Source organism: Spinacia oleracea, chromosome 1, assembly GCF_020520425.1.
Source record: "Spinacia oleracea cultivar Varoflay chromosome 1, BTI_SOV_V1, whole genome shotgun sequence".
NCBI classification, from domain to species: domain Eukaryota; kingdom Viridiplantae; phylum Streptophyta; class Magnoliopsida; order Caryophyllales; family Amaranthaceae; genus Spinacia; species Spinacia oleracea.
The window spans coordinates 125,363,690-125,378,907 of record NC_079487.1 but is presented as its reverse complement, the minus strand read 5'-3'; the positions used below and the strand labels follow the sequence as shown (position 1 = coordinate 125,378,907).

Below are 15,218 nucleotides of genomic sequence, written 5' to 3'. Positions count from 1 at the left end.
TTTCATGATGACTTCGGTCACCACACCGAAGAATGCAACTCGCTGAAAGACAACATTGAGGACCTCGTTCGCCGAGGCTACCTGAAACAGTACTTGTTAGACCGAAGGGAGGAAAAAGAAAAGGCCGCAAGCGGCAAACAACACGAGCAACCCCAGAAAAGGATCTACGAAGCAACAGGGCACAAGAAGAATGACATCCTAGTGGTGTTCGGGGGACAGAAGTCTGGCCAGGCCAGCAAAAAACACCTAAGAGCCCTCTCCCATCGGGTCAACTTCAGCGCGGTGGGAGACAACCAGCCACACCCCCCGAACATGACCTTCACTGCTGATGATTGCTTCGGAGTCCAGTACAAACATGACGATCCTCTGGTCATTTCCATGGACCTCAATAACCACAACGTACATCGAGTGTTAGTCGACGGAGGAAGTGCCGTCAATATCATCTTCAGAAACTGCTTCGAGCAGCTGATCCTCGAAGAGCCAGAGGAAGCACTGACGAAAGTCAGTTATCCTCTGATCGGATTCAACGGATCCGCAGCTATCCCTCGAGGAAAGATCACCCTGCCAGTCACAGTGGGTGAAGGCCAGGCAGCAAAAACCCTTCGGGACGAATTTTTGGTGATGGACTGCGACTCCGTATACAACGTAATCATGGGGAGAACCATGATTCACAAGATGCAAGCAGTCCCCTCCACATACCACCAGCTGATGATATACGTCTCGGATGCAGGATTCGCCGAACGAATCAGAGGTGATCAAGAAGTGGCGAGAAGAACCTGCCACACTGTTGTCCGAAAGCCCAAACTAGGGGACGACCCCGAAGAAGAAAAGGGAGCTACGGGAGAGGAAAGCGAGGCAAAAAGGAGAAGAGCAAGCACGAGCAGCTTGTCTCCCGCAGAAGTTGATGCCCGCCCCGAAACCCTATCTCCCGAACCAGATCAAGAAATGGAGGATATCTTCCTCGAAGAGGATTCAGACAGGAGCGTCCGAATAGGCAAGGGCTTAAGCTCGGGGCTCCGAATCGATTTGATCCGATTACTCAGGGATCATAAAGACATCTTTGCATGGTCAGCAGCAGATATGCCAGGGATAAATCCGAAGCTGATTTGTCACAAGCTGGACGTCAACGCTGAAGCTCGGCCAGTCAAGCAAAAAAAGAGGAACTACTCCTCGGAGAAAAACAAAGCCATCGCCGAGGAGGTGAAAAAGTTGCAGGAGGCCGGATTCATTGAACCATGCATGTATCCGAAATGGCTGGCCAACGTGGTGATGGTCAAAAAAGCGAACGACTCCTGGCGAATGTGCGTGGATTTCACAGACCTGAACCGAGCCTGCCCCAAAGACTGTTATCCCCTGCCAAGGATAGATCAATTGGTTGACTCCACCAGCGGCCATGCACTGCTCAGCTTCATGGATGCCTTTTCAGGCTACCACCAAGTATTCATGCACCCCGATGACAGAGCAAAGACAGCGTTCATCACAAGCGCAGGAGTGTTCAACTATAAAATGATGCCTTTCGGCTTGAAAAATGCCGGAGCCACCTACCAGAGGCTAGTTGATCACGTCTTCGCCGACCAGAAAGGGAGGAATGTGGAGGTCTATGTGGATGACTCCATCGTAAAAAGCATCAAGGAGGAAGACCACGTCAAAGACTTGGCAGAGACCTTCGGAAATCTGAGGAAATACAGCATGAAGCTGAACCCAAAAAAATGCGTCTTCGGGGTGAAGTCAGGGAAATTCCTCGGATTCATGGTGAGCGAAAGAGGAATTGATGCGAACCCGGACAAAGTCCAAGCGGCATTGGATTTACCCGAGCCGAAGACCAAGAGAGATGTGCAGAGGCTAACCGGCAGGTTAGCCGCACTAACAAGGTTCATATCAAAAGCCTCGGACAAGGGAGACCCCTTCTTCAAAGCACTGAAACCAAAGAACCTCCCCGGAGGAGAAGCAAAACCAGTCAAGAAAAAGGGGGTCCCGAGGAAAGTGGATCCCGAACTGATATGGGAACAGGAGCAAAAAGAAGCTTTTCAGCAACTCAGAGCCCACCTAGCTCAACTGCCAACACTGGCCAGACCAAAGGAGGGGGAAACCCTGTACCTATATGTCGCAGTTAGCCCTGGAACCGTCAGCGCAGTGCTTCTTCGGGAAGAAGAAAAGAAGCAACAGCCAATCTACTTCACCAGCCGAACACTTACAGGGGCCGAAACCCGGTACCCACTCATCGAGAAAGTCGCATATGCAGTAGTGGTAGCTGCACGAAAACTGAGGCCATACTTCGACTCCCACCAGATCACAGTGCTAACTGACCAACCGCTCGAAAAAGTACTCGACAAAATAGAGAGGTCAGGAAGATTGGCTGCCTGGGCTTTCGAACTATCAGAGTTCGGCATCAAATATCAGCCGAGGACAGCAATCAAAGCACAAGCATTGGCAGACTTCTTGGCCGAGTAGTGCTCATACCAGGAAATGCTGAATGATACGAAAAGCACTTGGGAGGTCTTCACTGACGGATCTTCCACAATAAACGGCTCAGGAGCAGGAGTTGTACTAATCCCCCCGACGGGGAAAAGCATAGAGTATGCATTGAAGTTCGGCTTCAAAGCAACTAACAACGAGGCCGAATATGAGGCCGCAATCGCAGGGATAGAGCTTTGTTTATCCCTGGAGGCCGAGCATGTTTGCCTCAAAACTGATTCCCAGCTTGTAGCCAACCAGATCCGAGGGGAGTATGAGGCCAAATGGCCCAGCATGACAGCTTACTTAGCAAAAATCAAGTCCTTAACGTCAAAGTTAAGATCCTTTGAAGTCATTCTCATTCCCCGAGGACAAAACACGCAAGCAGATGCACTGTCAAAACTCGCAAGCTCAACACTCATCGACCTAAACAGGTCGGTCCACGTGGAAGTTCACCAAGAGAGAAGCATTGACTTGCTACCCACCACAGTATGCAGCTTACGTACCGAACCCAGCTGGATGGACGCAGTAGTTGCATACAAAGAAAGGGGAGAACTTCCCGAGGATAGGCTGCAGGAAAGAAAACTGAAAAGATTCAACAAGTGGTTCATCATCAGCGCCGAAGGAGAGCTCATGAGGAAATCATTCTCCGCTCCGCTGCTAAAATGTGTGGGTCCAACAGACGCTGACTACATCCTAAGGGAAATCCACCTCGGGATATGCGGAAACCACATCGGAGGCAGGACATTGGCACATAAAGCCCTTCGGGCTGGGTACTGGTGGCCCACCATGGTTTCCGAGGCAAAGCAGATGGCAAGGAAATGCGAGAAATGCCAAAAGTTCGCACCAGCCATCCATCAACCAGCTCAAACCCTACAATCAACGCTGTATCCATTACCATTCGCACAGTGGGGGTTAGACATCGTTGGTCCCTTCCCCTCAGCGACGAACCAGAAGAAGTGGTTGATTGTAGGAGTCGACTATTTTAGCAAATGGATCGAAGCCGAAGCTGTCTCCTCCATCACCGAACCTCAGGTCCGCAAGTTCATATGGCAGAACATCATCACAAGGTTCGGCATACCAAGACTGATGGTCTTCGACCACGGGAAACAGTTCGACAACACCCCGTTGCAAAAGTGGTGCAAACAGTTCGGCATACACCTAGCGTACTCGGCAGTCTGTCACCCACAAAGCAACGGGCAAGCCGAAGCTGCTAACAAACTCATCCTCAATGCACTCAAGAAAAGAGTCGAGGATGACAAAAACAAATGGTTAGAAGAGCTACCCGGAACGCTATGGTCCCTTCGGACCACTGAGAAAGAAGCTACCGGGCAAACACCGTTCCACCTTGTATACGGATCCGAAGCTGTAATTCCTGTGGAAATCGGAACAGAAAGCCTGAGGATCCAGGCATACAACAGGTATGATGGTCTCCAAGGAGAAAGCAACAACCAACTTCTATCCGAAGCTCTCGATCTACTGGACGAAGCTCGGAACGATGCAAGGACACTCAACGCAGCCTATTTGCAGAGGGTCAACAAGCATTACAACCGAAGAGTCAACGCCAGACCCCTAAAAGTCGGTGATCTAGTACTCAGAAACGCCGCCTCGGTTCAGAAAGGACGGATCCATGGCAAACTCTCAGCCACTTGGGAAGGACCATACATCATCCATTCCGAAAAAAGGCCAGGCACGTATATGCTGAAACAGTTAGATGGAACAATTTTGAAGAACCATTGGAATACCGATGTTCTCAAGAAATATTTTGTATGATCTCTGTCTGTAAACCAAGTAAGTTGTTTAATGAGAAGAGGAAAGCCATTGGCACCATGAGTTTCATTAAACTTATCTCTATATTTATTGTCCCTTTATATATACATGCAGCCTCGGATCTGATCAATCCGAGACTAAAAACAGGATTGACTTTGCCCATTCCTTGATAAAATGCAAGAAATGACCAAATCATACACTTCAGGGAATCGTCCAGAATCCTCGGATTCGCGGTACCCTAATAAAATTTGTTCGCAACAAACAGTCGCTCGAATCAAGTTATAAAACTCCGGCTCAGATCCACGGATCGCCGAAGGCATAACTAAAGAGGCAGACTAGCGATCTCTTGCCCAGGTTTCCGAACCACAAGAGATCGGAAGAACAATCCAAACCTCTGAGCAGATCGACGGATTTGAAGAGTCTGGAAACTAAAGAGTCTCTTAGCAGATCTACGGATTTGAAGAACTCGCAAAACTAAAGAGTCTCTTAGCAGATCTACGGATTTGAAGAACTCGCAAAACTAAAGAGTCTCTTAGCAGATCTACGGATTTGAAGAACTCGCAAAACTAAAGAGTCTCTTAGCAGATCTACGGATTTGAAGAACTCACAAAGTCAAAGAGTCTCTTAGCAGATCTACGGATTTGAAGAACTCGCAAAAGTTAAAAAGTCTCTTAACAGATCTACGGATTTAAAGAGCTCGCAAGATCAAAAGGTTTTTAGCAAGTCTACAGAAAGAGGAGCTCGAGAAATCTACGGATTTAAAGACCTAAAATTGCGAAAGAACAAGTTGAAAAGAAGCAGCCAAGTAACAAACATTCATTTTTTATTCAATATTTGGGGAGAGTACAAATACATTGAAAACCTCAAAAATTGAAAACAAAATGAAACAGTTAAAATCGGCAGCCATCAACAGACAATACCGGCCTACCGAAGTACTAAAGAAAACAAAAAGAAATGAGTACAACGCAGCGCCGAGGCAAAAGGGGGAAAGGCAAGCACATGTTCGGAAGTCCTCAACTGGAACCGACCGACTCTGAAGAAGACGACTGCCCGAATCCCTAACTCTTGGGAGTCTCAGGAGCATCCCCCAGAGGAGCATCCTTCGAAGAACCCCCAGCAGTAGTATCACCTTCGGAAGCCGCCTTCTGGGCCCGAGCCTCTGCAAGAGCAGCTTGGCGTTCAGCTTCAGCTTCGTCTCGATCGGCCTGGCACTCCACCAAGTGATCCTGGGCCCTCATCCAGAGCGGAACCTTCTCATTCCAAGGGAAATGAGGCATATGCTTCGCGAACATCCGCCGAGCACCCAGGATGCCATTCCAGTATTGCTCCCTACACTGATCAGCAGTGTAGAGGTCAACTCTCTCTTGCTCCAACTTCCGAATGGCAGCATCCTTCTCTCGGATCTTCAGCTGGAGAACGGGCACCTTGTCAGCTTGATTCTGAACAATCTCCCGGTGCTTGATAAACTGCTGAAGCCTCGCCTCCGCTTCCTGGCTCTGCTTAATGGCCGCCTCAAATTTAGACGTCATCTCCTTGAGAAGACTGTCTTTTTCTTCAAGTTCGCTCGCAAACTTGGCAGCCATTTCTCTCCTCTCCCTGTCGAAGGAAGCTATCTTTTCAGCATCCTCTTCAACCTGGAAAGTGAGCTTCCCAACTTCGGCCCCGATCTGTTCCGCCGCTTCCCTAGCCTCACGACTGTACTGAAGGTACAGTTGCTTGATCTCCACCATCTCGGCCATGAGCTGCCCAGCCTTCTGGTCCAAGACAGGGATATCACGAGCATAAGCCTCCTGATACCTCCTCAGTTGCCTCTCCTCAACCGAGCTACACTCGGAAGCGAACGAGGACCAGAAAACAGCCTGGGAAAGAAGAAAAGACGAGAAAAGATGAGGAAAGAAGAAAACAACAAACCAAAAACGGAACTCAAAACAAAATTTCCAACACTTACCTCATTCAGATAATATTGGGCCATCATAGCTGGGTTCCTCTCCTCAGCTCCAGGAACCCTCCACTGCGGGTTGGCCCGAAGAAGATTCTCCCGTGCAGCTTCGGGACCCACCAAAGATCCCACGTGAGCCATGGGGTTCTCCCCCAAAACCGGAGCTCTAGCATAGCGAGCCATCGCCTCCCTTACCTCCTCGGGGATCCGTTTCAGCGGAACATCCGAGCAAGGGTCAGCGTGGATCAGTCTATCCAGGGCCGAGGTCGAAGTAGAGCCCAAGGTCGAGTGGCGCCTCTTCCTCGTCAGACCCTGCTTGGTTTGCTCCTCCTCAGCAGAAGGGACCTCCTTCTCAGCTTCGGGAACCTCTATGTGAGCTTCGGTGAGATCCACCATCTCCTTATCTGGACTTTTCTCCCTTTCGAGAGAAACGTCAGCAGATTCTTCCTTCTGCTCGGCCACAATAGGGACATCCGAGCCAGGAACAAGGTCGGCTTCAATTGCCTCCATCACCTTGGTTATATCCTGGATCTCGATCCCTAAAGCAGCAGGCGGCTTCAGCGGAGAGGGGATGGTATCTTCCTCAGCCAACGGTTGGTCCACGGGAGGCGGTTCCGCAACCACCACACTCTTCAACTTCTGCCCTGGCAAGGGCATGAAGTGAAGGAGATTTTTGGGAGGAGGCATGACTTCCGAAACCACTTCCTACAGGGCAAACGCTCAAAGGTCAGTTTCAGAAAAAGAGAGAACGGACCACAAAAAGCTCTAAGTCAGAACAAATACCTTCTCCGAAGACTGAGAAGCTTTCGCCTTCTTCGGATGCGCAGAAGGCCTCAAAAGAGTGCTGCCCTTCCTTTTGCGCTGATCCTAAACAGAGGAAACCAAGGGTCAATAAATGTAAAAGAAGACAAAGGAAGGAATAAAGAAAAATCGCGAAGTACCCGGTTCCTAGATAAAGAGATATCTATCCGAGCCGGAGATGAAACCGAAGGAACGGCACGCGGCACAGCGTCAGTCCCAGGACCCTAAAAAGATGGTCCAGGACCAAGACGTTAGCCGACGGCCAACCAGAAAGAAAGACAAACAAAAGACTTCGAGATATAGAAACACTCACCGGATCCGAGGTTGTCCTCAAATCAGGGAGCACGACTTTCACTGGAACAGCTTCGGGAGAAGAGGCAGAATCCCACGGATCAGCTCGAACTTCGGATATCCGAGCGACACCCGACGGAGACAGCACGTAATCCTTCAAGCGAGGATTACGAGGATTCTCCTTCCCGAACTTATAATCAGGGGCCGAGTCGTGAATGGTCTTCAGATCCAAAGAAATACCCAAGACCACAGGATCAACGCAGCTAAAGCCGTACTCTGCAGAAACAAAGCACAAAACAAAGTCAATAAAACGAGACAAAAAGGAGGAGGACAAACTTACTAAAGCACGGTCCCAGCCGAAAGACACCTACCCCTGTCAAAAATCCTGCTGAGACCGGCAACAGCAAGAATGTCCTCCCGCAAGATATAGTTGAGGTTCGGGAGCCAGTTGGACGGCAATTTGTAGTTGTCCTCCCGAGCCAAAAACCACTGGAGGAGATCCACGTAGTGGTGATGGTTCCGATCCGGAGCAGCCACGCTTCGCATATCAGGATCAGGAGTCACAAACCACTTCGGAGGGCGGTAAAAATGTGGATGCTTCGGATCTGTCGGCACACGAACGAACAACCACTCCGTCTTCCAATTATGATCAGAGCTGAGGTAAGGGTAGGCCGTAATGTAGTTCGGCTCCCCCTTCCTTCGGGATCTTTTGTTGATGATGGTCCACCAACCATACCCATCCCCCTTGGAAGCGTGGTTGAAAGACAGATCGTGCAGATCCCGAAACACGGCAACAGAACATGGAAAGTTAATAAAATCGCACACCCATCTAAATCCGATGATGTGCCTCATAGATTTGGGGGTAAGCTGGGCCAAACTGATGTTGTACGACACCAGGAGCTCGGAAACGAAGGGATCCAAAGGAAAGCGGAGACCGTTCTCCAAATGATGAGTATACACAGAGATGAACCCCCTCGGCGGATGAGTCACCCGAGGACGCTCCTGGTCGGGAAGCTCGCACCAGTACCCCAAGGCGTGCTGGATTCCGTATAACTCTTCGGCCCTCCGATGGTAATGCCCCAGCTTCGCCTCCACCAACCAGTCACCACTGACCGATTTTTCCAAGGGACCATCGATCTTAGTGGTCTCATGCAGAATCGGGGCATACTTGCCCTGCGGATCAGCTTCAGTCCAATGAACTGGAAACTCAGGGTAAGAGCGGCGCACACCCGAAGAGCCAGCTTTCTTACCAGAAGTTGCGCGTTCAGACACGCTAGACCCGCCAACAACATCATCTTTTGAAGCATCCCAACCAGTCGAACGCCTCTCCACTGGCCTCTCCGAAGGCCGACCCCTCGAAGTTTTCGGTAACCTTCCCGAAGGCACGTTCTCCCTCTCACTAGAGGAGCCAACGACGAACTTGCTCTTGCCCCTATTCTTTGCCATGGCCGCGAATTCTCGGTCTAGGGTTGAGATTGAGGGGTAGAAGGAAAAACGAAGAAAAAAGGAGAATTCAGAAACAAATTACCTTTTTCCGAAGCGGAATTCGCCGATAAAACGAACAACACAAGTTCCCGAAGTCTAAAGTTGGCCGAATTTCGTAGATCTGAAGAAACAAATTGCACTGCGATCGCCGGAATTTAGAGAGAGAATGGGTTTGAAAGAAGGAGTAAAAAGTTCGAAAAGAGCAACGCACCCCGTATTTATAGAAAAGAAAAGGGGCGCATCAACTTCCTCAACCCACGATCGCCACGACACAATACAACTCCCAACACTTGTCATCAATGCAAATCATCCCTTTTCAAAAAAGAGAGGGAACTTTCGGACTTCTGACAGCTGGAAACCCACCCATTTAATTCTAAATGGACCGGGTCTGGGGGGCATGTTGTTTGGGCTCCCAATTGACTCTCAATTGGGCCACTAAGTCCAAAGCCCAATGGCTCTAAACAACAACATCGAACCTACCAGTGGCTATTCAGCCATCCATTAAGGCCCAAGGCCCAATAGCAATAAATGACCTATGGGCATTTATTATGCAAACACTATAAATAGGCCGCCAAGGCTCACACCTCAAGGTACGTCCAATTTACCGCCTTAAGACTACTCTTCTAGAGAAATTCTCTCTAGAATCCGAGCATCATTCTTACTTAGGCATCGGAGGGGCTTTCCTCGGAAACACCCCCGAGGCTAGTGACTTTGCTCTTGTGCAGGTGAATTCGGACTCCACTCATTCAAACAAGCAAGATCTTCAACACATACAAAAGGGCCTTCATTCGAAGCCCATTGTTTCCATCTTTACAACACCGGAACATGAACAAAGCTTGATCTGAGCATGCATTGTGTCTCAATCAATTTAAATTACTTCTCAATTTTATTTGTAAATTTTAGAAAAAATTGTCGATTACTACCTAGGTTGTTAAGGAGTTTGTCAATTAGAACTTAGGAAGTTTGTCAATTACTCCGTACTACTTAAGTTGTTAGGTAGTTTGTCATTTATTACCTAAGCAATTATAATTAAAGTAGTCAATTACTACCTATTCTCTCCGTTTCTTTTTGTTTGTTACGTTTGGATTTTTATACGTTTATTAACGTCTAATAAATATTCTTTTTTTTATTAAAAAAAAAATCCAAGTAAAACCTCAATCCACTAATCATTACAACAACCAATAAGATTGTTTATTTATCAAAATGAATCAATAATGGAAAAACTCACAGATTGCTAACTTAACATACTTGGGAAATTGTAAAGAAATTTAGTGAGTTGAAAAAATTGGACCAATTAAAATTAAAAGTTGGCACAAAAAATGATATTATAGTAATTTTATAAAAGGAAAGATTCTCCCACGTAACAAACATTATGAAACACCCTAAAAAGAATACTTAACAAACAAGAAGAAACGGAGGGAGCACATTTCTAACAATTGATGTCAATTGATATCTTAGTCTAAATTTCGATCAACTAGTCCAATAATAACATCATAATCAACCGTTAATTATACTTTCATCATTTTAAGTAATTAATAAAAAATAAAAATAAAAAGAGTTGAAAGATAAATCTCAAAAATTACTTGAAATTACCAAAAATCCAAAAAAATATCGAATATTTTTTTTACCGATTCTTTTTTTGGGGATTGGTTATTCTATATTTTTAAATTTTTGGTTTCGGGAAAAGAATCCAGAATGATTAATTTCTGAAAAAAGAAAACCCAAAATTAAAATTCCAATTATTTTTTTGGTAATTTTAGGATTTTTTTTAATTTTATTTTGAATTTCGGGCAATTTTGAATAACTAATTTGGGACTTTATTTGGGATTTAATTTTAATTAGTTAATTAATTAAGATGATTAATTATAATTAAGCGTTATTCATGATGTCAATAGTGTACTAATTGTCTGGAATATTGACTAAAAAAGCAATTGACATCAGAATAGTAAGTACTAATTGAAAGTTTTTAACAAGATAAGGAGTACTCCGTACATAGTAATTGGCAAACACTAGGTGGTACTCCGTAATTGACAAATTTTCTTAAATTTTATGATGATTTTATCATGTTGGAGAAGAATACTTCATTGGATATTTGGATGCATACTCATCGTTTTTTATTATTTATTTATATTACAGTTTCATAGTGGTTTTAGCTAGCTAGATTGTAGCTATTCAAATCTTCCATACTCCTACTATGATCCTTTGTATAGCTAGGGCCCGTTTAGTAGCCAATAATAAATAATCAGTGGAAATCTAAATGAATTTAAGTGTGATTTGACAGGGAAATTAATTGATCTAGTGGTCGATTAAGACTGATGATTTATGTATGATAGGTCTCAAGTACAAATTAACCCCCAACCACTATTTGTACTTTTTTTGTTATTGCATAGTGGCTCATTTGCAATAAAATTAAGTTAGATCATTTTCAATAGGGCTTCAAAAGTAGAAAATTGTTGTTAAAAAAGAGCCCATATATTTTGGACGAGTTATAAAAAATAATAACAATTCTGATTTTTATAATTCTTCTCAAAGGGTTTTTTTAGAAGAAAAATAATAATTATGAAAGGTTCTTGACTCTTGAGACCCAACTTCCAAGTGAAGGTTCACCAATGATGATACTCTAAGGCTCCGTTCTTTTAATTGAATTAAACTGAATTTTCCTAAAATTCAACAACAAAAGAACAGGGCGCGCTTAACATCATAATGTACATCTATGGTAATAAAATCTCATCCCAAACATGTATTGTACTTCTTATTTTCATCCTTATCAACACCACCCCAAACGATAATGGATGGTAATAGAAATTTATGAAGCAAAGTAGACAATACGGAATGAACTTACATTACCATGCATGAGAATGAACATTGATACATTTTCCTTACAAATCCATTGACATTAATATTTTTTATTATCGACCGGTAAAACGAGTTGATATTAGCTTATCACGTCTTTAAACAAAACTTACCTTGAAGTTGAAGCCATTAATTTCCTAACCCGGAAATAAATTACTTCCACTACTACAATTTGAGTCATTAATAACAACCCAATAATGTCGGGTCAAAATTTCCGTCGCGACTTTTAGCGACGGGGCTAACAACTAAATAAAGACGGAAACAACCATCGTAAATGCCTTTTACGATGGGGTAACGACTGGATTTTCCATCAATGACCGTCCATTTTTACAACGGGTTCACAACGAGAAATCCCTTTATTATTAACCTTTAACGAGGAAATTTCCCGATCGTTAATGGAATAATTTTTGTAGTGCTGGTTAATTAAAGAGCAAATCTAAAAAAAATGAATTGATTATGTGCAGGGGCGGATCTTTGTTGTGGCTGGGGTGGGCCTGGCCCCCTCGGCCGGAAAATTTTGTAGTGTATTTTTAGTTACGGCTCCCCCCAAAATTTGTGTATAATTGTATAATTACATAGTATATTGCTTAATTTTTTTCTACCGGCCCCCCTCGTAAAACCGTTCAAGATCCGCCACTGATTATGTGTAAAATTGGAAAGAAGCTACTGAAATCTTTAATTAGATGGCCCTCGCAATGTCCGTGACGCGTGGTGAAGCTTGTTAGAATTATTGTTCGAATTATCAAAGTCAAGATCAATTTGCAGAATTTATTTGTGCTTTTGACTATTCAGCTAGTGATGAATCGAACCCATTTTTAATAACGTACAACGTTATCCAAGTCAGCATATTGATGACCATGCACAAATCAGAATAATACGGAGTAACAAATTAACACTACTTCAATTCACACAAACTGGTACCACCGTACCAGTATTATATTTCCAACATTTTCTTTTGGTACTTGTATTTACGGAGTACTATTTATGTGGTTGACTTTCCGATCAATGTTAAAAACTACGTATAGAGTACTCCTTAATTACTCCCTCCGTCCCGGAATACTCGACCCGGTTTGACCGGCACAGAGTTTAAGAACTTGAATTGACTTATTTAGTTTAATACTTCCTCTATTTTTTTTTTAATTGCACCATCTGGTATTTTACGCTTGCCAATGCACTATTTTAACCACTAATATCTCTCATTATACATTTTAAAAAATTATAAAAAATTGATAATTTGAAAGTATATTTCGAGACGAATCTAACAAGATTTCCACATGAATATATATTTCCTTACATATAAATCACAAAAAATAACTATATAAGAATATGGGAATAGTGCTAAAACCAAGATGGTGCAATTATTAAAAAATGGAGGAAGTAGGTAGTAGTTGATAGTGGGGTATTATTTTAATGTAGTTAGTGGGAGGTGGGTTAAGAGGTGGGGTTGGGGGAGAGTAGGGGTTGAATTTTTAATTATTTTTTGTATGGAGTAGGGGGTAGGTGGGTTAATAGGGGTGGAGTGAGAAATCTAATATACATATATAAATGAGGCATATTTAATGAAAGATTAGAGCGCCACCTAGGATTACTAATGGTTTCGGCCAATGAAAAATAAGATTTCTAATTTCTTTTTGAATTAAAAAAAATCAAGTTCCAAGTAGATATTTTAATTAATTAATTATTAATATATACAACTCCATCGAAAATCAAACACTCTAATAATTAATAAATAATCGATTGCCACGTAGATAATTAATTAGGTGCTACATAGATATTTTAATTAATAAATTAATTACTAATATATACAACTCCATCTAAAATCAAACACTCTAATAATTTAAAAATAAATCTAAAATAAAATTCATCCAAAATCAAACAATAATCTAAAATAAAATAAATAAATTTCAATTTAAAATCAAACATTAATCCAATATTAGAGCGCCACGTAGAAAAATCTAATGGCTTCGGCCAATGGAGGAATATTTGCTGAAATATTAGAGCGCCACCTAGGAGTACTAATGGTTTCGGCCAATTAATGAAAAATAATATTTCTAATTTCTTTTTGAATTTAAAAAATCAAGTGACACGTAGATAATTAATTAGGTGACACGTAGATAATTAATTAGGTGCCACGTAGATATTTTTATTAATTAATTACTAATATATACAACTCCATCGAAAATCAAACACTATAATAATTAAAAATAATCGATTTCCACGTAGATAATTAATTAGGTGCCACGTAGATATTTTAATTAATTAATTACTAATATATACAACTCCCTCTAAAATCAAACACTCTAATAATTAAAAAAATAAATCTAAATAAAATCATCCAAAATCAAACAATAATCTAAAATAAAATAAATAAAATTCATTTTAAAATCAAACAATAATCTAAAATAAAATAAATAAAATTCAACTTAAAATCAAACCTTAATACAATAGTAGAGCGCCACATAGAAAAATCTAATGGTTTTCCGCCAATGAAAAATAAGATTTCAAAATTAATTTTGAATTAAAAAAGTCGAGTGCCACGTAAAGAAATGATTAACTTTCACGTAAATATTTTTTATTAATTATTTATTAATATTACGCATATACATTTTCATCAAAAAACAAACACTTTCATAATAAAAAAAAATCTAAAATGAAATTCAATGCAAAATCAAAAACTAATCTAATCTAATATATAAAAGTAGTATATACATAGGATTTTTATTTAAACATAACAATTTAATAGAATCCGTGCATCGCACGGGCTAAAATCTAGTAATATAATATTGTTAGAATATTTCCATTTTTAGAAATAGGTCAAGTATTAAAGGACGGCCCGATAAGGAAAACAGGTCAAGTATTCCGGGACGGAGGGAGTATCAAACACACAAATGCGAAGATTTTGAACTTTGCATTATGTACATTGGTCGTGTGGAGCAACAATTTTACTATGAACATTTCTAATTGTATGTTATACAAAGTTTCCAATTTATTAGACACCACCCATTTTCATTTTCAATAGAACATTTATGCCTTGTATTTATTAGAAAAAGGAGTAAATTAATACGATTAAATAATTATTTTAACATGCCGATACTCCTACTAAAATATCTTGGCATACTTGTGGTATTAATTTTACCAACCATGTCTTATAATGTGCGGAGTACTATGTATGGATTAATTATTACTCCGATATGAATTTTTTCTTGTTGCATAAAAGCAAAAGCAATGAATTGAACGTGTTAATCTACAATTTAACGAAAAAGATTTGATGAATCTCTCTTTTAGAAATATTAAGTGATGTTGTCTGAAAAATAAGATCTTTTTGGAAAGAAAGGTAGTTGTTTTAGGAATGTTTTACTATTGCAAATCAAGATTACCAACGTAATGCATGTACAATTGTACACCTTCAAAAAAAAAAAACGTAATGCGTGTACTTGCAAATCTATTTCTTTACCAGACAATCAATCAACCATCCAGCCTTTATTTATTTTCCTCTGCTTTCTAAAGAATAATATATAGTCTTTACCCATGAAATCGAGGATTCATTTCATGTGCTCAAGATTTTAGCCAGCAAATTATTTGAAGTTTCATCATTCTTCAAAACAAAGCAAACAAGATGTAGTAC

At 41.9% G+C, this 15,218-nt stretch overlaps 1 protein-coding gene across 1 annotated transcript; it reads right to left on the bottom strand.

Annotated features, from left to right (window-relative positions):
* Positions 1–5,195: 5,195 nt before the first annotated feature.
* LOC130459212 (uncharacterized) lies at positions 5,196–6,307 on the bottom strand. The gene is made up of 2 exons (XM_056826443.1): positions 6,173–6,307; positions 5,196–6,083 (listed from the first exon to the last, which is right to left on the bottom strand). The coding sequence occupies exons 1-2, from the start codon at positions 6,302–6,304 to the stop codon at positions 5,283–5,285; spliced, it is 933 nt and encodes a 310-aa protein (XP_056682421.1). The 5' UTR covers positions 6,305–6,307; the 3' UTR covers positions 5,196–5,282.
* Between the last annotated feature and the right edge of the window lie 8,911 nt (positions 6,308–15,218).

Bases quoted from the DNA above. Each gene is read 5' to 3' on its own strand.
- LOC130459212 (XM_056826443.1), bottom strand. From the start codon at position 6,304: ATGGCTCACGTGGGATCTTTGGTGGGTCCCGAAGCTGCACGGGAGAAT. The intron at 6,084-6,172 runs GTAAGTGTTGGA...CTTCTTTCCCAG, and splicing joins CCCAATATTATCTGAATGAG to GCTGTTTTCTGGTCCTCGTT.